The sequence below is a fragment of the Cyprinodon tularosa genome, unplaced genomic scaffold (assembly GCF_016077235.1).
Source record: "Cyprinodon tularosa strain WSP-4 unplaced genomic scaffold, ASM1607723v1 ctg10, whole genome shotgun sequence".
NCBI lineage: Eukaryota > Metazoa > Chordata > Actinopteri > Cyprinodontiformes > Cyprinodontidae > Cyprinodon > Cyprinodon tularosa.
The window spans coordinates 1,307,417-1,333,126 of NW_024037782.1; the positions used below are offsets into that span (position 1 = coordinate 1,307,417).

Genomic DNA, 25,710 nt, shown 5'->3' on the forward strand with positions numbered 1-25,710 from the left:
ATTTAAGGGATTACATGAACAAAGTTCCAAAATGTGTAAATAGAGATCAAACATACATGCTCAGGCACTTCAACAGTACAGGACCGGACCATCACCCTGGACTCTCTGATCCTGACTGTCTGATCAGGACGCTGCCAGAGAAAGAATGACAGGGTGGACTGTTTGCAATGGCTATTTGTCAGTGTGTTCAATTATTGCTTTATTTGCTCAGATATCTCGGACTGCACCCACTACAGATCTGAAAACTTATCTGCATTCTCAAAGGTCAGAAAAGAGATGAGATGTTGTATCTTGCAATAAGTATCAGTGACTAAGACAGGACTCTGTCATCTCCTGATAACCTATAGTAACCCTTCTTTCATATGTTCACCTCATCCTACATAGGACATATGTTAGATCCCCTTTAAAAGATAAACAAGATCACACCTTTGGTTTGGGTCTGAGGCAGTTAAACAGGATTAGTCATCACCTTTTATAAGAACATGTCACAATTACAATTGCATTCATGCATTCAATAACTGGTGAAAATAGGTTTTCTCATCATTACAGTGAATGAAACTCATGGAAAAATACATTTACAAATAAAAAATAAATAAATATTTCACATTCAGAACCCATACAAATAAATAATAAACAATAAGCAAATCAATAACATTACAAATATAGCAAATAATAGATACTCTATGTTTGTAACTAATTCTTTAAGTATAAAAATAGTTGCTACATTTTTTTCCACTTTGCCATGCTCTGATGAAACTATATCTTAAATTTGCAAGCAGTGTTTTTTAGGATATATATACACAATGTAAATATGTAACAACTAAATCGAATCATTGAAAACAATCAGTTTATTTCTTTACTTCCCTTTGTCTAATTTTAGTGCAGCAAATGATGTAAGCCTACCTTTGGACATGCAATGGCAACAAATGTTCACCACAGGATATCTGATTACCTTAATTTAAAATGATTCTTAGACTGTCCTCTTCTGTTTCAGCTCTACACTTCCGCTCTTACTTCATGAGAAAGTGCCAGTATGGAAAAGAGGAAAACCATGAAGAGTCTTAAAAAATATTATATTGTAGTGCCTTGAGAAATTATTCATACCCTTGATCTTATTCACATGTGTCATAACTAGAGGCCAAAAATGATACTTCTGACATATTTTTTTAAAATGGCTTAATAATAAAAATCTAAAAAGGGTGTTATGCTTTTGTACTGTATGTGGTGCAAGACAACTGCTTTAAGTGAAAAGCTTTAGTCTCATGAGACTAAATCATCTTTTTCTGCGTGTCTGCTCCATTACTTGGCAGAGCATAGAATAAGTATAAAACTTACATTTTTAAATGGCCTAAAATGAGCTCTGAGATGCATTCCAAAATTGGGATAGAATTAAAATAATTGAACTCTGCTGTAAAATTCTCTAAAACTGTATCCACGGATGGTCTCTTGGTTGGTTTCCATGATAATGTTGTGTTTTTTCCCCCAGAGGTTTAGATCCATTATTTATAGCAAGTGTTCTCAGATTAAATTACACAGAGGTGGACAATTGACTAGTTTTAAATGCAACTGGCTGCACTAGGCGGTATGTTTGGTTATCAGATGGGGTTATACAAAAATACGTCCCACACTTTTCAGATCTTAGCCCTGTTTTTCTTTAGCTAAATTTTTGAAACTCATGTAAAATTTTCCTTTCGTTCCAGATACAAACCTATTGGTGTTGCTCTATCAGAATATCCAAGTGAAATACATTAAAGTTTGTGGTTGTACTATGAAAAAAATGTGAACAGTTTCTAAGGTTACAAATATTTTCGCAAGCTACTGTGCTGTGGTGTTACTTATACTGATGTAAAAATAAATTTTTCTGTAAAAAGATAGGATACGAAGAATCTTTGTCAAGCGCTACTGAGCTTTGCCAGTTTAGTTTTGTTTTATCAACCTTGATGTAATCCAAACTGCAATAGTTGCATAAATCTGTAGCATACTGAAACTAAACTGAGACTTTGTGGATGGAATCAAAACACCCAGAAATAGGGTGTTAGGATCTACCGTATGTTAAAAGGGATTTGTGTTCTTGTAACAAGATGTTTTCTTTGTCACAGCATTCGTTCAAAAAATGAGGTAAACATGTATGAACGCAATAAGTTAATAGTTCAAACTTCCCTTAGCTCTAAAAATGAGGTCTAAATATTTTTTTGCCTTTAATTTTCTTTTCTCTTTTTGTTGCAGGTCCACATTATTCATTTTTAAAGATGCATATTTTGCATCTTAAAGAATAAAAGAGAATCCAATATCTAACCTTCCAGAAGTCAGCAGGATTTAGACAACCAAAAGCTTTTTATTTCTTCTTTCTCTCTTTATCAGGTTTTAAAAATTCCAAATGTTATGAACAATAGAATAAATCAGAATGCAACTCTTTACCCTGATAGCTTTTTATATTAAATCAGTTGGTGACACTGAGGATAGTCAAACATCAGCTGCCAGGAGGCTTTAAATAAAAGATAAGCTAAACTCTACTTGAAATGTGGAATAAAATAAGAGATCTGTTTAAAGTAAAAATAGAAATATGTCATTGTCACATGTTTTCTTGTCTTCAAAAAATCAACTATGAAAGAATGGGAGCACCAATGTTCCTAATTCCTAATAAATTAATGATCCCACTAATTCAAAGAAAGAAAATTAATCGCTTCTAATTGACAAATACAGAGCTGGTCATTCCACTATAAAACATTGTAGAATACTTTTAGCTTCAGGGTTTTTTCTGTTAACCATTTATAGATTTCATCACAAAGTCCCTGCGCTCTTATGAAACTAATATTTCAACATAATACTGTCAAGCAAGATCTTTTTCATCCAAAAATAAACATGCAGAAAAAAGAATAAATACTAACAAAGTGAGCACAGGGTTAGGACTGTTTTCACATCACATTTTACATTTCATATCCTCAAGAGTTGAGTTTTTATGTGTCCATAAACCTACTATAGATGATAATAAGAACGGGGGTTTAAAATGTATTTATTTTTTCTTCTGATTTGCCCCTACATCTAATGAGCACACTCTGGTGGTAAGACGTTGCACTGCAGCTTTTCACTCCCCTCCTCTATTTTTGTCCCATTCTATTTCAAGTTATGGGGACAGGGTGCAGCTGCAGGTGTAGGCTGGTAGGTTTCTGAGATGCGGTGCTGGCTGTTCAGCTACCCAGACACAGAAAGATGAAGGAGCCAGAAAAAAATAGACTGAGGCTAGGAAACGGACACAAAGAGGACTGTTTACAGCAGGTGGGAAAAGGGCCTGAAGAGGAGTCTGGGACAAAAGTGATCATCTCCATGCAGATTTACAATGGAGGCCTCAGAAACATTTGCCTGCCTGCAGAAAGAGAACCAAATGTAAGAGTGAAAGTCAAATACTTTACACATATAACATACCAAGATATAAACATTGTGGAAAAGAAGAGACAGTTGGCTGTGAGTCATGCCAACATCACCAGAAGGAGAGTGTCAGTTTATATCTTCTCTGGGAGGCGATGCTTGGAAACTGAAAAAGCTTAAGTCTATGGACAAATTTAGCCTTTACTGTAAAACTCTGCATATATATATATATATTCTTTTAAGCTAGATTCACAGAGCTTTAAGAGTTTGGGTAGCTCAAACTTATTATAATAAACTTATTTAATTAAAACTATGAACCTTGAAACTGAATTATAAAAAGCAGCTCACCATCTAAATCTGATCATTTTTAATGGGGTAAACTCTAGAAGTTTGTGAAAATCAAACAGGTGTCAAGCTCAAGGCTTTGGAACATATGTTCTGCTACTTTAAGATGCAGCCTGCTTCAACAAAACTAAAACAATTATGTCGATAGCATGACTAAATAGCATACGGTAATAACCTATATGGTATATAAATGGTCTTGCAACAACATAAAACAATTTATGAACTGTTATTTGCAGATGCCACCTGCCTTTCAGCTTCCAATAGAGTTTTGGAAAATATAATAAAGAAATACACAAAGAAATACAAAAAAAATACACATCTCATGATGGTTTCAAACTATTAATCTACCATCAAACATTTAGTAATCTAACTTCCTTTTATTTATTGGTAACAAAAAATTGAAAAAGAAAGAGATACATGTAAGTATTGACAACGACAAACTGAACAAAGTGTCATCAACTTGTTTTTTTTAGTAGTTTCATTAATAAAACAAATGATATTGGAAGGAACAGTGTTGTTTGCAAAATACTTTGAAAAATCACTCAGTGTTTTCAGAAAACTAAGGAAATTAAATGCATAAATGTTTTTCATTTATGTACTATAGTCTCATTTATTCGTATATAACATGTTGCAAGATTGTTTTGGGTAATAAATTTCCATCTTATCTTAATAAATCCGGCTGCTTCATAAGCAGTTTTTTAAATTAGTAATTACTCTGGAACAGAAGCAACTTGTACTCCCTTATTTTCCGAGCTGAAGTTGCTGAATGCATTTTATACCATTATATTAACTTGTACTTTTGCTTATAAAGTGAGACATATGATGGTGGGGTTATGACATGATAAGCAATTCTTTATTTCACAATTGCTCACCAAGACAAGCTAAGAATCTTCTACTGTTTGTATGCCACATAAGAATAACTTCTTCTCATGAGGTAGTTTTTATATCTGCAGAAGCCTCTGAATATATATTTAAAAAATGTGTAGAAATAAGTGTGCTTACTATATTGTAGGGTTTTGGAAATATTCTGTATATGTTCTATTGTTTATTTTAGTTGGCCCAACTTGATTACATGATCAATATCTACTTTGTGCTAACGTGTTAATAGCCTTTGTAGGTATATACTTGCAGTGTTATTGATATGGTAAATAAACCAGCACTGTTTTTTTAGATGGCATTACATCCAGTTGTTACTTTTATTGTTTTAGAATTTTTTTCTCTTTTTTATTATGAGTTTTTTAAAACAACTAATAAACTAAAGTGAACTGAATTAACTTATGATAGACCAGGTCTGTATTGGCCAGTGTTTATTAAGCATAACAGGAAATGGGGCCCAAACTACAATTCTTGTCTTGACCCCATAAAATCTTGGACTGCTCTGGCTTTAAAATATAGAAAACATTTCCCGCTCTGTATTGAGACTAAAAACTCTGGACAAGAGATAACGCAATTGTAACTAATTTAACTCTCCCTTGTAATACTTATGAGTAAGTTGATGGTGATTAAAAACAGTTTAAAAATAGACATTTTTAAAATATGTTTGGCAAAATAATATTAAGAATCCCTCAGATAGATCCCTCAAAGGCAACTAACTATATTGTTTATTAAACAGGGACATTTACTAACCAATAAATAATTTCTGGAGCCCAATTTATATCTGCATTATTAAATGCAATAGGAGCTGACATAAATAAAGATGAGAGGAAATTCAGGCCTATAGTTCCAGCCTGCATTCTTTAGGGGGTGCTTAATTATTGGCAAACAAATTGAATCACTTCCCAAGAGCCTGTTTTCCCATGCAGGCTACATTTTGCAGGGGTAAGTTTAGCGAAGAAACCTTCCATGATTTAAAAAAATATGCCACAGAGTACTACAAGTAAAATCCATATGAAAGTCCTGCAGACAACTTTAATGAAGTTTTAGTTTTCAAACACGGGATAAACAAGATTTGATATTAAATATTGAAAAGCTTGTGCTGAACATTTGATATACTCCTAATTAAATTTTAATCTATAATATGTGCCCAAACACTGTTCTGATAACACGTTTACTATATGCTTACCTTAGCAGGCTGGAGCCTCATTTTGCCGCTTATAGAGTTTGGCTGTGTCCTGATTATTGCAGACATCAGTTCTGGACACAGAATTCACATTCAGACACATGCTAACAGCAACATACATAAAAAGATGCACACACACCAGAATCAGAGGAATAGCAGCAGCAGTAGCAGTGTCCGCAGCAAGGGGGCAGCAATGAAGCAGGGAGACAGAGCAGTGAAGAAGGTAAATTGAGGATTACATTGTACCGTATATTCTTCAAGAACAAGTGCAATCAGAGCATGGGGGCAACTGGGTCTGTTATAGCCTTACCTGTTGTCATTGATATCTGTGGTGTTTCCTGTGAACAGAAACAGTGTGTAAGGACACAAACAGGTGCACAGGGAAGTGGTTAGGGTGTTATGACTTTGTGGAAGTGAGGATACAAAAGACATGTGGGATTACATATTATATCTGAAGATAAGCTCCTGAAGATAAAGCTGCATGGAGCATTTTAGCAATCTGGCAACCTCATTGACATAGCAGTGGAATCTGTAGCAAGACCTTTTTTTGGTTTACACAATTAGACAATAAAGCTAAAGTTTAAAGAGAATGTTTTTTTTAGTAAGAAATTTAAATAATTTAGAAACCTAACCCTAACCCAGTATTTTCATAATTTCTTAAAGTTCATAATTAAACATAGGTGGAGACAATATATTCCTCCTTAGGACCGATGGTTCTAGCATTAAGTGAGCAACCAGACCACCAAAGCAACCACTAGGGTTCTTTTTGAGCTTAACATCTTCCATGCTTTTTTTCAGCTGTTAAATGTCTGAAGGGCAAAATAAATAGTTTACTCTGAAAATATTTATTTCCATCTACATTGCTATAGTACAATTGCATGATGGAGTATTAAAGCCAGGCTAGGTTTATTTTTTTTTTAAATACGAGAATAAAGTCATGATATTATGAGAATAAAGTTGAAATATTATGAGAATAAAGTCATTAAAATTATGAGAATAAAGTCATCATAGCATAACCGGTTTCAGAAAAAAAGCTTTCAGCTCTGACCAGCACATAACGGCCGACCAGCACCACCAAACAGCAGCCTGCGTCAATTTTGACATACTGCCTAATTTAATACTGGTGTGCTAAAATATTTCCTTATATGTCAAATCGATGCCAAATATAACTTTACATGATGCTCAACATTCCTCGTATTAGAGAAGAAAGTGCTTCTTGTAAGAGTTGTCATAAAATACAACTCTAATCTCATAATATTATGACATTATTCTCGTAATACTATGACTTTATTCTTGTAATATTATGACTTTATTCTCGTAATACTGACTTTATTCTCAGAATGTTACGACTTCATTCTCGAATTGAAAAAAAAAATTTCTAGCCTGGCCCTAATACTCTGTCGTACAATTGAAGTCCTATGAGGAAACACCATAGCGATCAAGCTGATAAAATTCAGAGTTACCATATCACTGCATAACTTACAAATATAAAGTGATCTGGTGAGAATTATAAAAAAAAATAGGAGAGGTAATTATTGTGCTCATGGTGGTCTGAACCAGAGCAGTGTGTTTCCCTCTACTGTTGAATGGTGTGAAGCTTAAAGGATTTTTGTAAATAAGTTGTTTTATTTTTTGGGGGGGACCTTAGAAAAGCTAATTAACATCTCAAAAAGTGAAATAATATAGTGAATGCAGAGCAAAGGCAAGGACAGGAGAGTGAAGGAGGAAATTCAAGCCATCTCTTCCATTGTTTCAAAGCAATGTGAATCTTTTGGGAAAAGGATAAAGATCTCAAAGCCCTACACCGCAAAAACATTCTAGAAATCAGTAAAAAAAATTCTTGGATTAAGTGTATTTACCCTTAATTTGAGTAGGTAAATAAGATGATCTGCCAATGGAATGAGAATGTTTACTCTTAAAGTAAGATTATTAGATAATATGGACTTGAAATAAGACAATGAAATTGTTCTTTTCTTATTTTAAATGTAAATTGTCTTGTTCCATTGGCAGATTATGTGTTTTCGCATCCACCTCAAAAATATGTAGTTGCGCCCCTGCACTTAGCTGCAGGATCATATCCCCAACTCCAGTGTCTGTCTGCCAGGCTCTCTGAATATAGCGGACAGGGATTTAAAGAAGGCTTGAAAAAGCAAAGGAGGTGGGTTGGGAGTGTTTGTGAACAACATATAGTATCATCCAGGACATGTTACTGTGAAACATAAAGTCTGTGGCCCAGATTTTAAACTGTTCTTGGCCATATTATTTGCCCAGAGTTTGCCAGTAGTATTTTTGCGAATGTATACATTCCACTACCTGCTGTTTCCAGCTCTACATGTGATGTAATAAATTTAGTTGTTGCTAAGATATAGACACAATACACTAATGCATCTGTGACAATATATAGTGATTTTAAACACGCCTCAATCTCTGCAATCGTTGGAGGAATGGACAGAGCAGACTGCCATTCTTGAGGAAGCTTAAGTCATCCAGTGTCAGCAGCGAAATGAGGAATATTTTCAGTCTTTTGTAAAGTGTGGTCTCTTCTGTCATCTGTTGGGCTAGCAGATTCAGATTGATTAATAAAGAAGTGTGGCTCTGTTCTTGAAACAAAGAAGAGTCCTTCATAAAATGAACATTATTGACAGCCCTAAGGATCTTCTTCAAAAGAGTGTTAAAAAACATCAGTGTACCGTCAGTAAAAGGCTTCTCATGATCCACTGCAAGACAGACCTCTACCAGAATATCTTGTTTGTCTACAGCTATTAACCTTAACAACTCATTGAAAAACTGTATGAGTTACAACATCTTGTCAAGTTGTGTGGAGGTTTCCAGACAAAAAAATAGAGCATGACCAAAAAAACAGGAGACATTAGGGAAAACAAACATGAGGAGAAAGGCACGACGAGAAACCAGCAAACAGCAACTGAAGAGGAGGGGTATATATGCCAAACACAACAAAGACTGGGGGTATTCAACCGATTAGGAGCAGGTGTGGACAGAAGCATCTAGAAGGGAGCTAGGGAAAGGAGACTGACACAAGAGGGCAACAGAGGGTAAACAACAACTACATAAGAACTCAAATAAAACGAGAAAGCAACAGAAAATAGAAATGAAACCAATGAAAATTAAAAAAGAAAACTTACACAGAACCAAAAAGAGCAAAATCCTGACACATCTAATGTCGCTTAAGGTTTATTTGAGTATGTTTTTTTTTTACTTAATTGATTTTCTACCTTTCTCCTTCACACATTGTAAACTGAGAGATATTTCTTCATGATTTGAATGAAAAATCCTAAAAGACACTTTTCTGTCATTAGTTTTTTCTTTTGTGGATATCATTTCTTTTTATGTACCGATGATATAGTTTAAAGTTTCAAACTTAACATTTTCTTTTTGTTCCTCAGCTGTTTCTGCCTGCTTTCTGTTTCTGCCTCAGTTTGCTTATTTTTAAGTTCTGATAAAATAAGTATACCAGTATACCAAAACTGCTGAAACGAGAAAATTGAAAGGATCAATATGTACCTTTTGAGGTTGGTAAAAGATTATAGTTGTACTCAAAATAAATAACTAATACATTTCATCTATCAGTTTTGTAACTTGTTCTAAGACAATTTATGTGGGGTTCATAAAATAACACATAAACATTTTAAACCCAAATTATCCTCATCAAAAAGTAATGAACAAAGTACGAATAACAAACTTTGTATGCTGCACAATTTAAATATTCTGTCATCAGGGTTAGGCAAATTATACAAAGGATTAGAGTGAAAATTCAGAACAGAGACTTTGAATATAAATGAAAATGGAATCCCTTTTCTGCACAAAAAGCCTCAAAATTGACTCAGCTGCAAAACAGACCCCATGTAATGTGGTTCTAACCAAGAAATTAATATACCGTAAGCTGGAGTACAGAACAAAAAAAGGTTGTTTAGGTTGTTTATTCATACATGATTTTCTTCAGAACTGCCTGAATAAGAAGAGAATCACTGCTGCCAATATATCTGCTCATACAGCAAATACCATATAGCTTTGAAAAACTCCCATGTGCATAGCGTAATTTCATTAAAATGTTCATTAAAAAGCACATCCTTCTTAAAAGCTGCCATTACTGGTAGACAATCAGTGCAGCAGAGCAACGCTTAACATAGAAAATGGGGCTTTCTTTCCTCGATCATATTCACTCCCTGTGCTGTCTGCTGAGCTGAATCCATTTTCCAGGTGCCTCCCCCTAACAGCTGGTAATACAAAAATTCTTAGAGGCATATTCTCCCACTGTGACTTCCTGACAAGAACTGATTTTATAAAACTTTCAATTGTTGTTTAACACAGCATATTGACTACTGAGCCCAGCAAAGAATTTTGACTGTTGCCCAGGATTTTGAAAAACACCCTGTCTTCCCCTGTTATTTTCAAAGGGAAATTAATTTAATCAGAGAGCAGTTTGGGCAAACCTCATGCTTCAATGGATTTATGTATAGTGAGAAAATACAAAACAGGAGAATTTTTAACGTCTACAAAAATATTCTGCTGTCAGAGCAAAGCAATTGTTAAGACTTCACATAAGAGACTTAAAAGAAAAGCAGCAGAAAGAATTGGAGCATGGACCTCTTGGATTCATATGGACACATTTTTCTACTTTATCATAATGAAGTAAAAGAGTGGAAATTATTAGAGAGTAATGAGTGATTGCAGCCTTGGAGGTTTGACCTGGTTAACAAATCAAACAGAATACAAACGACTTTGATAATTGAAAAATAATAATAACAATAATAATAAAGTTGCAAACATCACTGCTGCTTCGAATCTAAATTCAGGCTGATTAGATCCTTAGAGTTCTCAGCAGAACAGCTGTCAGGTCAGATATTTAATGACCAGCATAAGCACTTGCAGCGTGTTGACGAATTGATCCTAACGCTATTTGTGATTATTATTGATATTCCCGGTGTATCAAAGTGCTGAAATGTGGTTGCACAACTCAAACTACTGTCATCACTAGGTCAGAGGCTGAATTGGACCTCTAGCTTGTCTGTCGGCTCCTCTGAGTAATGACACTGCATGCCTAATCTGTCTCCTCCAGAGTCTGACGCTGATAACGCAGACACAAAATACAGAGATGAAGATGGACAAAATCTTAAGGCAGCAGGAGAATCTCACAGTTGGCTGCACATTCTCTGGGCAAATCTTCAATCAAAATAATAAATAAATGCATATATATATATATATATATATATATATATATATATATATATACAAAAATCCCAAAACCCCAGCAGCAGGACAGTTGCTGGTGACTTTAACAGCCTGCACTTTGTAAGTGTTCATAAAACAACATCTGAACTTAATGACTAGTATAAGGGCGTAATGGTTGTCAGGAAATTACACTCATAAATTTAAGTGAATTTAGTCCCTGCTGATCCAAGTTATAGTATTACCAATTATTTTGACCAGAAATTACTGAGAGGAGGCTCACCATTTTCTGAATCAAGCATTTCTGAAGACTTCTCTGCTTTGCTTACTGCTTCAGCTGGAGGCCTGGAGGTATAAATAAAAAAGGAAATTATTTAGGATATGTTTAATGAAATGTTGTTGTTTATCTTGTAAATCTACAAAGTGTACAACATTATGAAAAAAAGATTATCACTCAATATCAACTATTACAGGAATAGTTTGTCAACACCTTATAAGCAGCAACTGTGAACGACCTCTACATTAAAAATTGGGTTAAGTTAATAGGTCTTGGTTACAAGGTGTTTGCCGTCACAGAAAATAGCAACTTTTACAGTAATCTTACACTTTCACATTTATAAAATGAGTCCTGCCAAACTTAATTGACATATATTTTACTGTCATTTTTTTGTCGGTTTAGTCTCTGCACTGGGTTCATGATGTAAATATGCCATCAATTCCAGCAGCTATGGGAGGAAAAATACTTTTATCACACCAGATCACAGCTGTCCTCTGTTCAACCACAAACACAGGAGACGCAGATATAAAAGTGATAGAGAGAAGAAAGGTTTTTCTCTTTCCAACCACTTCATTTTTTTTAAGAACCCAAAACAAAGAGCTAATAACATCAAGATAGACTCACATTCAGAGCGGTGTCTGAATAAATAAGTGTTGAGTCTTTTATAATACCACTATAACATACAATAGATACATTCTAAAAGGTAAAGACCAAACTTAAGATATATCGAATTGTAAAAATATATAATGGTAATAGTCTTTACTAAAATGTGCTGTGCTGATATGTGATATATCATCAGATTAAATATTCTCGGTATAACAAGACACTCAGGGATACATTATTTGTTGGGAGCTGGAGAAAATACCACTTTTCTCCAGCAGAGTCCGCCGTGGATCCTCTGAGGGAGCCTCCTGCACAGGTGCAGCTCATCAAGACCATCAGAGGATCCACTACTTAAGCTGCCTTCAGACCTTACCTCAACGCCGCAGTGTTGTTCCAGTTGGTCAGCGCTAAAGCCTTGATCTCAGTGATTTTTCCATGTCCTTAATCCCGAGTCGGATTCTAACGTTTGTCTCTGTGCCTCTAGGTGACTCGTGCTTCCTCCGTGAAAGCTCTGGAAGAGCTAACCTGCCGAGCCGACCCTCCGAGCCAAACCCTGAAGATTCTCAGTAAACCACTAAGCAGCTCTGGGCAAGAGCTAGGAAACCCAAGCCAAGGTCTGTCCAAATAAGACGTGAGACGCTGAAGCAGCTAACGGACTCTGCTAACACATCCTTCTCCAGAACCAACAGTGACTCTCCCAAGGAGAACCTCAAGAACCCTCAAGGTACTATCAGAGCACCATTGGAAACCAAACCCCGTCAACAGTCCTTAACTGTGTTGTCTCTCACGCAGACTCCGGTGAAACCAGATTCCAGGCCCAAACCAGTCATCTGCATATTACGTGCTTGTGCCAATAAACTTGTTAAACTTTTCATCCTGTGTCCGTCAGTGGTGTTCTGCATCTTTGGGTCTCACTTAGAGAACCGATCATGACAGAACACTGCGGCCAAACTCAAGGCCCAGCAGATCACCATCTCCGTCGGCTAGACGAACAGGCTGCTCAAATCCAAGGATTCAGCCAGGCCTTACGTGAGTTGAATGCACATATCGAAAGACAGAACCAAGCTATTCAAGGCTTCGTTAACTACTTCAATGGCGCTAATGCTACATCAGCACAGCAACCATTTCCGGGTCCAGTACCTCCCCCGAGGTCACAACCTGTGACGTCATCAGAGTTCCGTCCTAGTCTCCCAGAAAAGTTCTCTGGTAACATGAAAGATTGTAAGGGTTTTTTATTCCAGTGCCGACTGATTTTTCTGAACTCTCCTAGTTGTTTTTCTTCAGACCACAAAAAGATATCGTTCATCCTCTCTCAGTTAACAGGAAGAGCTTTAGATTGGGCTCAGGCAAGATTTGCCATCGACGACGGTGTTAATTGCCGTTTTTCTGACTTCATTGCTGAATTTTCTCAGGTATTTAACCAGGAGACGGACCAAACGATCGATTCCAGAGCTCTTTTCAACCTTAAACAAGGTAATTCTTCTGTGGCTGATTTCTCAATTAACTTCCGGGTTAAAGCGGCAGCTTCCGGATGGAACCAGAGCGCTCTAAAGGGGGCATTTTTCATGGCTCTAAATGAACAAATCAAGGATGAACTTGCTACCCTCGATGAACCAGCTTCCCTTGATGATTTTATTCGTCTCGCCATCAGATTAGATAACAGAATCCGAGCCAGAAACAGCACCAAGAAGCAAAGTAATTTTTCCTCTGCCACTCATAACATGGCTGTTCTCTCTCCCTCTACAGAGCAGATGACCACACAGAGATCTAAGCCACAGACTCTATCGTTGCCTGTTCAGGCCTCTCATTCAGGTGAAAGGGATAATGAGCCTATGCAGGTGGGACACACTAGGCTTTCTCCTGAGGAGAGACAAAGGCGTTTTCTTGCAAAACTTTGCATATACTGTGGTGAGAGTGGTCACTTTATCGCCTCCTGCCCGGCTAAATCAAAAGCCGGGGCCCGCCAGAGGATATGAGGAGTCTGGCGGGCCATATAAATTCAAGTAAATCTCCTCGACTTTTGCTGCCAGCTACCTTGTTCTGTAATAACCAGAGTCTCTCTTTCTCCGCCTTCATCGACTCAGGCTGTGAGCGCAATCTAATCGACTCTGAGCTCGTCCAGCAACTTCAGATTAAAACCATTCCCCTGTCTCAGCCTCTCAGTGTGTCTGCCATAGACGGAAAGAGACTCCATCGTGTAACCCACCAAACCCAGCCCCTCGAGCTACTTCTGTCAGGTAACCACCGAGAAACTATCACCTTTTTTGTGTTTCCTTCTGCATGTTCCCCCTTGGTCCTCGGATTCGAGTGGTTGGAGAAGCATAACCCTCACATAAATTGGACCAAACGTCTCCTGGAATCATGGTCTACTACGTGCCACGAAACATGCCTTCGTTCTGCTGCCCCGATGGCGGGGCCTCCTAGAGGTGGGGGGGAGATGGACTCTCCTGACCTTTATTCAGTTCCCTCTGAGTATCACGACTTAGCCCCCGTCTTCAGTAAGGTCAGTGCGACGTCCCTACCTCCACATAGACCCTACGATTGTGCCATAGAACTTTTACCCGGTGCTCCTCTTCCAAGCAGCAGACTGTATAATATTTCCAAACCAGAAAGAGAGACTATGGAGAAATACATCAACGAATCATTGGCCGCTGGAATAATCCGTCCTTCATCCTCCCCTCTGGGCGCCGGTTTCTTCTTCGTGGGCAAGAAGGATGGTTCCCTGAGGCCCTGCATTGACTATCGAGGTTTGAACCAAATAACTATTAAAAACAAATACCCACTGCCTCTTCTCGCCTCAGCTTTTGAACCAGTGCAGGGTGCAACTGTCTTTACTAAGCTGGATTTAAGAAATGCTTATCACCTCCTCAGAATTCGAGAGGGTGATGAATGGAAGACAGCCTTTAAGACACCCTTGGGCCAGTTTGAGTACCTGGTGATGCCCTTTGGTTTGACTAACGCCCCAGCCTGTTTCCAAGCCCTTGTGAATGATGTTCTCAGAGATTTCCTCAACGTTTTTGTGTTTGTTTACATTGACGACATTCACATTTATTCCAAGGATCTCCATGAACACAAGAGACACGTCCGTCTCGTTCTACAGAGACTACTGGAGAATAAGTTGTTCGTGAAAGCCGAGAAATGTGAATTTCATCAGTCTTCAGTCACCTTTCTGGGGTTTGTGCTCGAGGGCGGCCAGGTAAAACCTTCTGAGGACAAGATCAAGGCAGTCCTTGATTGGCCAGTACCTGAGAATCGAAAGCAATTACAGAGGTTTTTGGGGTTTGCTAACTTCTATCGCCGCTTCATCAGGAACTATAGCCAAACCGCCCTGCCATTAACCTCACTAACTTCTTCCAAACGAGTTTTTCAGTGGTCTCCCGAGGCCCAAGCTGCATTCGAGAAATTGAAATCCATGTTTTCCAGAGCACCCGTGCTAATTCAACCTGATCCTTCGAGACAATTCATCCTAGAGGTGGACGCTTCAGATTCCGGTGTTGGAGCTGTTCTCTCCCAAAAGGACGACTCAGATCAAAGAATACACCCTTGTGCCTATTTTTCCCGTAAGCTCACCCCTGCTGAACAAAATTACGATGTGGGTGATCGTGAGCTCCTGGCAATCAAACTGGCGCTGGAGGAATGGAGGCATTGGCTGGAAGGAGCTGAGCATCCGGTCCTTGTGTGGACTGATCACAAAAATCTGGCTCATATCCAGTCAATCAAACAATCTAACCCTCGCCAATCCAGGTGGTCCATCTTTTTCTCCAGATTCAACCTCATTATCACCTACAGACCCGGATCCAAGAACGTGAAGCCCGATTCTCTCTCTCGTCTCTACTCTGCCGATCATCCAGAGACACCTGAACCTGTCCTCCCAGCCTCATGCACCGTTGGAGTGGTCAACTGGGAAATAACGGACCTAATCAACTCAGCCCTAGCCACAGAACCAGATCCAGGTACCGGTCCGTCTAACCGCACATATGTTCCTTCTTCCGTCAGGTCCCGTCTGATCCAGTGGATGCACGCCGCAAAATTCTCCGCCCATCCAGGAGTGAGTAGGACTGTCGCTCTAATCTCCAGGCGCTTCTGGTGGCCCACGCTCCATCGTGATGTTAGAGAGTATGTGTTGGCCTGTCCCACATGTGCTCGCAACAAGGCTTCGCATCAACCTCCTTCTGGTCTCCTTCAACCTCTACCTGTTCCCTCGCGTCCATGGTCCCACATAGCCATTGATTTCGTCACCGGTCTCCCTGTCTCCCGAGGTATGTCCACCATACTAACCATTGTCGACCGTTTCTCTAAGTCTTGCCATCTAGTCCCCCTGAGAAAACTTCCCACGGCCTTCCAGACAGCCCAGCTTCTTATCAAACATGTGTTCCGGCTTCATGGCATCCCCCAGGAGATTCTATCTGACAGAGGTCCCCAATTCATATCCCAGGTATGGAAAGCCTTTTGTTCTGCGCTCGGCTGCAAACAATCTCTCACCTCAGGTTACCATCCCCAAACTAATGGCCAGACCGAGCGTATGAACCAGCATCTGGAATCCACTCTCCGCTGTCTAACATCCAATAACCCGGTGGATTGGAGCCTATACCTTCCCTGGATAGAGTATGCCCACAACTCTCTCCGTTCTGCATCCACTGGACAGTCGCCCTTCCAGGTCAGTCTTGGATATCAACCACCTCTTTTCCCCGCTGATGAGAGAGAGATATCGGTGCGGTCCGTTAATCATCACATCCGTCGCTGTCGAAGAATTTGGAGGGAGACCATTGCCACACTCAACCAGTCAGCTGAATCTACCAAGCGTTTCGCTGACGCCAAGAGACGCCCCGCCCCTGAGTATTCTGTGGGCCAGGAAGTGTGGCTTTCCACTCTAACCCTAACCCTAACCCTATGCCCCTCAAGGGTATGTCTCGAAAACTTTCCCCGAGATTCATAGGCCCATTCAAAATCTCCCGTGTGATCAACCCATCAGCTGTCCGTCTCCAACTTCCTCCTTCCCTCCGAATCCATCCGACCTTCCATGTCTCCCAGATCAAGCCTGTTTCCATCGAGCCCCTTGTGCCCGCCATCCGACTCCCCACCACCCGCCCTGGAAGTCGAGGGCCATCCAGCCTTCACGGTCCGCCGTATAGTAGACTCCCGTCGACGAGGTCGCGGTTGGCAGTACCTCGTCGACTGGGAGGGCTACGGACCTGAAGATCGTCAGTGGGTCCCAGGCTCGTACATCCTCGATCCTGCCCTGATCGAGGAGTACGAGCGTTCCCGTCCTTCCACTTCCTCCGGACCGCCAAGGGGCGGTCGTTGAGGGGGGGGTACTGTTGGGAGCTGGAGAAAATACCACTTTTCTCCAGCAGAGTCCGCCGTGGATCCTCTGAGGGAGCCTCCTGCACAGGTGCAGCTCATCAAGACCATCAGAGGATCCACTACTTAAGCTGCCTTCAGACCTTACCTCAACGCCGCAGTGTTGTTCCAGTTGATCAGCGCTAAAGCCTTGATCTCAGTGAATTTTTCCATGTCCTTAATCCCGAGTCGGATTCTAACGTTTGTCTCTGTGCCTCTAGGTGACTCGTGCTTCCTCCGTGAAAGCTCTGGAAGAGCTAACCTGCCGAGCTGACCCTCCGAGCCAAACCCTGAAGATTCTCAGTAAACCACTAAGCAGCTCTGGGCAAGAGCTAGGAAACCCAAGCCAAGGTCTGTCCAAATAAGACGTGAGACGCTGAAGCAGCTAACGGACTCTGCTAACACATCCTTCTCCAGAACCAACAGTGACTCTCCCAAGGAGAACCTCAAGAACCCTCAAGGTACTATCAGAGCACCATTGGAAACCAAACCCTGTCAACAGTCCTTAACTGTGTTGTCTCTCACGCAGACTCCGGTGAAACCAGATTCCAGGCCCAAACCAGTCATCTGCATATTACGTGCTTGTGCCAATAAACTTGTTAAACTTTTCATCCTGTGTCCGTCAGTGGTGTTCTGCATCTTTGGGTCTCACTTAGAGAACCGATCATGACATTATTTAATCTTTGTTTGCTAAACATTGTATGCTAAAATATTCCACAGTCTTTTAGAATTCAATTTAAATGTAAAAAGTTAGGAATTTGTTTTTATCACAATCATTTGCTAAAAAATAAAGTAAAAATAAGGGAAAACGGTCAATTGCACTGCAGGGCTGCAGCAGGTCAGTCTTTTTATCTCCAAAATCAAAACTACAAATCATTTTCAGAGACGCTTTTCTTAGAGATCTACTTGGTGCAAAAAAATCTAATAAAACAAATTAGTTTTCTCTAGCTGTAATTTATCTAAGTTACTCAAATTTAACTGATTGACTTAATCCTAAATCATCATCATACCTTAGTAAAATGTGGGTAAATTACAGCATCACAGAGATATTGCCACACAATCACTTTGAAACATTGTTGGTTTTAATACTTTAAAAAAAGTTTATTCTTTAGATTACTTCTATAAGATTTTTTTTAGCTCAGTGTTCACCCTTTGTGTTTTGCCATAACCTTGAAACATGAATTTATCACTGAATGTTGTCATAGCAGCTTTGCTGGGATCAGGATGTAAACTTTACAAAGTTATATGAATAGAAGTCCTTTGTTAAAACAATATCCAGAAGCCTCAGTGTCAGTGTTAAATAAAGTGATTAAGAATAGAACTACCTTGTAAAACAGGTTTCTGTTTAAGTACATTTTATAAATAAAATAAAATCATGATATGGGCCTTGATTTCTGAGCTTTAAACCCCAAATGAATGAAATATGAAAGAGTTTACTCACATGATGTTCTGAGCATCACTGTCGTCATCACTTAGTGATTCTAGATGTTCTACGGGGCTGTTCTGGTTGCAGTCATCTTCAGGTAATCTGGCCTTGTCGTCATGTGCTGGGAGAGCTTCAATGGAAGCTGATGCTTCGTTTTTATTCTGGAATCCCGCATTGCAGAAGGCAACAGGGCTTTCACTGTAGCCTCGGAAAAAAAAGTGGTTGACGAGTGGGTAGTGACCAGGGCGCACAGGCTTGGCTGCAAGCAGTAACAGAAGACTTATGTAAAGACTGAAATATTCATCCAGAAAACCAACGATCAATGTATATTTCCTAAAAGTTTTTAAGCATTTGGAAAGCGGTAATTTAAAACTTTTCAGACGTTCTTAATTGCTTTGGAATAATCCAGTAATGAAAACCATTATTTTGAGACCTCTCATATAAATCAATATCTTGTTTTCTCATAGCAGAGGCATATGTGTTGCTTGTTATTTCACTGCAATTATCTTCAGTTGAAGCAATTATGTGGGGAGCTGCTGATTAAAATAAAGCAGAGTGCTTTTCTAAGCTTTTGTTTTCCTTTTAAATGCATACAGTGCAAATTCTGCCATGGGGGAGTATTCTAGTGCTAAACCTATTCAAGCCTAAATGTTTTCTGTATTTCACTTATTGCTACATCTCACATATTGCAACCTATAAAGCTTAAACAGTACAGCCTTGTTGTTCAGTTTTAAAAACAGCTGCATCTCGTAATCTATCTCCTCTGCAGAATATTGAGGCAATAGTGCTGAGGTGCCTTTGGTTTTTTTATTTACTAAAAATGAGGTCGGTTTTAGGGCCAGCTTCAGCAAACATTGCTGCATCACACCGAGAAAAAAAACGAAAAAAGATTATCTAGTAGAGGGGTGAAAGAGATGACAAATGAGTGAGGCTAAAACATAGTGGGAATACTGCTTGTGAGGAAGGTACAGCCGGCACATAAAAGAAATGGTTGCAGCAAGGTTACTGATTCCTCTCACAGTGCCATTGAAATGCATGGGAGTTTCATAGGGGATGAAGATATAATGTTAAGGAAAAAAGGAAAACAAGTGCTAGAAAATAACATTAAAGATATATATACTGTACATGTTGGGAGGGTTTAAAATGTTTTTTAGTTTTATTTATATAGTGTTTAATTCAGTAAGATGAACGGACATGGAATATTTATACAAAGCATGGGTAGATTCCAATTGTTTGATGATCTGACATCATTCACATATAGATGTGAGACAGCTAACAGAAGGAAGACATCTGACTGGAAATGGAGCATTTAAAAATTTCAAAGTTGAGCCTCTGCCAGTGTATAAAATTCATTTTAAAAAACAAACATCAGATGAAGTATAAAAATTAAGGGCCAAACATTCTTTTCACATCCAAAGAGCTTTTGTTAAAAAAGAATATCTATTTTTTATATATAGATAAGTTTCCCATTTTTGTTGGCAGCCCCTGCAATGTAATGTTTTGCAGGCTGAGCTGTGGCTGAAGACAGCTTAATAAAAGAGCCACATGAATTGTCTCCTACCCCACGTAAAACTCAGTGAAAATAGTGGGACCAGCTTCATACAGGCGCCATACTGGAGTCTTCCCTGCAGAAGCAGGTTGTTACAGGCTGAAGAAAATTAACCAGATCAGGCTCCTCACCAATTAGTTTAAAAGGTAAACTGTGCTTGTGATGAGCTTAATCAGCTTTGTTGGCTGACCTCCCAAATACAAGGAAATCAAACCATAGATGTCCAGAAATTAAGTCATATGTAATAACGTGGAATGGCACAGAGAATAAGTAATCCACTCAGTCGCCATGGCCTGTATGCATGCTCACCACGCTGAGGAAAAAGCATGTTGAACCTCTTATAAAGTTTGTTGCACAACATTGAGCAAATGTGAAATACTGGCAGAATATAGTCTGGTCAGATCAGAGACCAAAATTTAACTCTTTGGAAGCCATAATACACACCATGTTTTGAGGTCAAATGGCACTGTACATCAACCCAAAACCACTATACCAACAGTAAAGTTTGGAGGTGGGAACATCATGGCGTGGGCTGCTTTTCAGCATACATTATGGTACTGACAAACTTTAAATAATTGAAGGATGGATGAGTGCAAAAATGTACAGAGACATTCTTGACATTTCAGCAAGACAGTGACTTCAAATACATAGCCAAGGAAATTTTAAATTGATTTCAGAAAAACAAAATAAAGTTGCTAGAATGGCCCAGCCAATCACCTGACTGGAATCCATTTGGAAATTTGATGGAAATAACTAAAGATCAGAGGAGGCCAATGAAATCTTCAAGATCTGAAGACTGTTTGTGAGTAAGAATGGGCCAAAATCACACCTAAGCAATGCGTTCAACTAATTTCTCCATACAGGAGGCATCTTGAAGCTGTCATTGCCAACAAAGGCTTTTGTAAAAAGTATTAAATACATTTCAATACATGTGTTCAATACTTTTTCCCTGTGTCATTTCATTTTATTACACATAACTTCATTTCTGGACATCTGTGGTTTGATTTCTTCTGACATCTGGTGAAAATGTCATGTCAATAGCACCTCTAGAAATATATGGTGGGGTGTTCAATACTTATTTCACCCACTGTAAATTAAAATGTACCCGTTTTAGAGCCGTCACCATCTATTTCCAGTTCATGTAAGACTTTGGTTCAATAGAGAGTATTAATATGATTTGTTAATGTACAACATATTTATTAAACGGTTATTAAAGGTCAAAATAATTTTCACAAATATTAATGTTTTGTTCATATATATTTTTGCACTAGAATAATTCCTAAAGGGAATAAATACAGCTATAGAATATCAATATTAAGCATAGTTTTCCTCACAGTTACTGAGATAAAGCAGACCAAATAAACAACATTTGGTTCATTTCATGCATTTAAGTGAGGTTTTCATGTTACCTATCTGTGCAGCATGGGGCCGGCGGAAAGGAGTGCGCCTCATCACATCCTTGATTCGCTCCACTTCCTGCTGGTAGCGTTGACGGTCTTTCATGGCACTCTCCTTGGCCTCCTTCAGCGCTCCCTCCAGTGCCTTAACTCTATCAGCTGTAGAGCGAAGACGTTTCTCCAGTTTTGGAAGCTCACAGCGAAGATCTGCATTGTCTCGTACCAGCTGTAACCCAATTAAACAGATAATGTCAACATTGATACTCTTGGGTGGATGTTTTTTCTGGCAGGTAGTGTTTACAATGTAGTGGACTTGAATTTTAAACAGATAAAAGCATCCAAATATTTACCTTTAGATTAAAACAGCAATGAGAGAAATATGTGAAACTAAACCATGAGGCACACCCTGCATTAATGACAAAATGTTCCTGTGTGTTGTTCCTGTTTAACCATTTTCAATCAAAAAGTTTAACCAGTATTTTAATTATTTAAACTCAATATTTCGAAACTAAATGGTATTTTTAGTATTGTAAATAGGTATTACTAACAAAACATGAATGGTAATATGAAGGAAAGTAAGGCTGAAATGCATGTGCTAAAGGTCTGGCAATAGGATCAGCTTTGATTTCAGCAGCACAATCTGACATTGACATTTTAACTATATCTAACCTTTAAATTGGCTCCTTTTATTAAGAGGAAAAGTTTCCATGGGAGGAAAAAACTTATTTTAGCCATATCACCAGTGCAAGATTTACAGCCATCCTTTGAGATTTGTTAAGTTTTTACAATCAATTTATACTTGCTTTTTAACTTGCCCAGCTACATTCTACAGGGTTTGCTTTTGTTTTTACAGTAATAAGGTCTGGGATAGAATTAAAAGAAAACAAGATTTTCTCTCACTTTGATTTTACCATATATTTGCTATATTATAATAAATCTTAGGGTCTGATCTTTATGCCTGTGTGGCTTTGAAAAAGTGCAACCGTGTGCATATGTGCAAGGCAGATCTTCAAAAAAGGTGCAGTGATTTGCATTTGCAATTAAGTAGACAGTGCGTGCAAACCTTTCTTGTCTGTTTGCCTTCATGAATATGCAGATCAATTTCTAATACCAAACTGATTTTCAAATCTGAAATCAAATCTAACTTTTTTTTTCTAGCACTTTTTCCTAGGAGACTAAAATTACAAAATGTCTGTAGCTAATATGGCCACAAAGAAGACATTGGTACAATAATGTCTGGTCTGGTCTGATCTGGTGCAATTGGTTCGGCTTGATTCAGTTCAGTTCAGTTCTATTCAACTCAACTCAATTCAATTTATTTATATAGTACCAATTCACAATACATGACATCTCAATAAATTGTAAAGAGACACATTTTTGCACATTTAGACCATTAGAAATAAGAGTATTATAATATTTATAAAGATAAAATGCCTACACAGGCCAGCAAAAATTAATGCGGTGGGATGGGAGACATTCATTATACATATAAGCCAAAAATATTGTAGCATGTTTATGAATTTTTTTTTTCATATTTATCATAACAAGACAGTAAGATGGTATAATTTTAAAAATTTATCATATAACAGTAGAATGAACAAGACGGCAGCAAATAATATTAAACTGACAATTTTTAATGAATGGAACCTCATGAAGTAAAATCTAAATGGAAATTGTGTTGCATTTAAGCATATTCCCTAAGGGAAGGATAATGACTGAACCCTTTAAACAGTGACATTCTGCCAGAACGTGATCATGCAACCTAATCTACGTCATGCAGACATTCTAAACTGAGGATTTACAAGCAGGCAAATTTACCCAACAGGCATAAAAGCCCTGAAGTCAGCTGACTGACCTTAGGTGCAGGAGTTTATTGTTTGGGTGTGAATAATTCTGAAAGAATACAATAGAAGAACAGAGCAGAGACTCCCCAAGGAAGGAAGAAAAATCAGCTACACACACACAGATTGATGATTAAATCTACCACTGTCCCACACTCTCTTTGAAAGTCTCATCAGGTTCGTAGGGAAGCTGGCTGATATACGACCAGAGTTACTTTTTTTTTCAATCTGCATCGTACCAGCAGGTAGTGGATGGGATTGAGACCCCCAACTGCATCTTCAGGATTGGTTTTCAGCTTGACAAACTGCTGCAGTGCAGCTCATACTCAGTCTGCAAAACGTTTAGCACATCATTACTTAGTGTTCTGCAACAGTCCATTTAGGAATATTACAGAAAATATACAGTGTGTGGCTGTGTATGCAGCCATATATTTATTAGCTAATGGGGAGCATTTCCCAGGAATATGCAACCCTGTGGGGTCTTACAAGTACTTATGGGGACCAACTCTTCCCATGAGAAGAAGTTACTTTTTTGGGTTAGGAGTGAACTAAGGTGTCATTAAGCTGTCATTTCAATCTTATCTTACAGAAAAAACATTAATCATTGCTCGTGAAACACAAAAAACTTTTGAAATAACTGCTCCCAAACATCAATTAACGTTTAAGGCACTAAGGGTGGTTTTCAGACCTTTTCAGATGTAGATCAGGCCACATGAAAAGATCAGTTTCACATCTAAATGTCCATCAATCATCGATCTCCCAAAATTAAGAAAATTGAGGTAAATCGATCGACCGGCCGATCAGTCGGTGCATGCCTCAATATTGTTTTTTCTTTTACCTATTCACTTTACTTACCCTATTTTAAATGTATGACAAATTTCCCAATCACCAGAAATTATTGCTGTTTATTTTTATTCTTTCGGTTTGATCTTTCTTTCAAACTGTGTTTTAAATTATCATCCAAATAGGGAGACTTTATAGATCTAACCAATGATCTTCTTATTGGAGAGTGTACAGGTGCTGGTCATAAAATTAGAATATCATGAAAAAGTAGATTGATTTCAGTAATTCCATTTAAAAAGTGAAACTTGTATATTATATTCATACATTACATACAAACTCATATATTTCAGATGTTTATTTTGTTTAATTTTGATGATTACAAATGACAACAAATGAAAATCTCAAATTCATCATATCAGAAAATTAGAATATTGTGAAAAGGTTCAAAATTGATGGCCCCTGGTGCCACACTCTAATCAGCTAATTAACTCAAACCACCTGCAAAAGCCTTTAAATGGTCTTTCAGTCTAGTTCTATAGGCTACACAATCATGGGGAAGACTGCTGACTTGACAGTTGTCCAAAAGACGACCATCGACACCTTGCACAAGGAGGGCAAGACACAAAAGGTCATCGCTAAAGAGGCTGGCTGTTCACAGAGCTCAGTGTCCAAGCACATTAATAGAGAGGCGAAGGGAAGGAAAAGATGCGGTCGAAAAAAGTGTACAAGCAAGAGAGATAACCGCACCCTGGAGAGGATTGTGAAACAAAACCCATTCAAAAATGTGGGGGAGATTCACAAAGAGTGGACTGCAGCTGGAGTGAGTGCTTCAAGAACCACCACACACAGACGTATGAAAGACATGGGTTTCTGCTGTCGCATTCCTTGTGTCAAGCCACTCTTGAACCACAGACAGCGTCAGAAGCGTCTTGCCTGGGCTAAAGAGAAACAGGACTGGACTGCTGGTGAGTGGTCCAAAGTCATGTTCTCTGATGAAAGTAAATTTTGCATTTCCTTTGGAAATCAAGGTCCCAGAGTCTGGAGGAAAAGAAGAGAGGCACTTCATCCACGTTGCTTGAAGTCCAGTGTAAAGTTTCCACAGTCAGTGATGGTTTGGGGTGCCATGTCATCTGCTGGTGTTGGTCCATTGTGTTTTCTGAGGTCCAGGGTCAACGCAGCCACATACCAGGAAGTTTTAGAGCACTTCATGCTTCCTGCAGCTGACCAACTTTTTGGAGATGCAGATTTCATTTTCCAACAGGACTTGGCACCTGCACACAGTGCCAAAGCTACCAGTACCTGGTTGAAGGACCATGGTATCCCTGTTCTTAATTGGCCAGCAAACTCTCCTGACCTTAACCCCATAGAAAATCTATGGGGTATTGTGAAGAAGAAGATGCAATACACCAGACCCAACAATTCAGAAGAGCTAAAAGCCACTATTAGAGCAACCTGGGCTATCATAACACCTGAGCAGTGCCACAGACTGATCGACTCCATGCCACGCCGCATTGCTGCAGTAATACAGGCCAAAGGA

General features: G+C 38.7%; 1 protein-coding gene across 1 annotated transcript in view; it reads right to left on the bottom strand.

The window, feature by feature from the left end:
- Window positions 1–1,169: 1,169 nt before the first annotated feature.
- kif5ab (kinesin family member 5A, b) overlaps window positions 1,170–25,710 on the bottom strand; it is a 131,810-nt gene continuing 107,269 nt past the window's right edge. Inside the window, 6 exon segments of the mRNA XM_038295753.1 lie at window positions 1,170–3,364; window positions 5,774–5,822; window positions 6,081–6,108; window positions 11,241–11,302; window positions 18,619–18,862; window positions 21,562–21,775. Coding sequence (XP_038151681.1) covers window positions 3,347–3,364; window positions 5,774–5,822; window positions 6,081–6,108; window positions 11,241–11,302; window positions 18,619–18,862; window positions 21,562–21,775 — 615 coding nt within the window. The 3' untranslated portion in view covers window positions 1,170–3,346.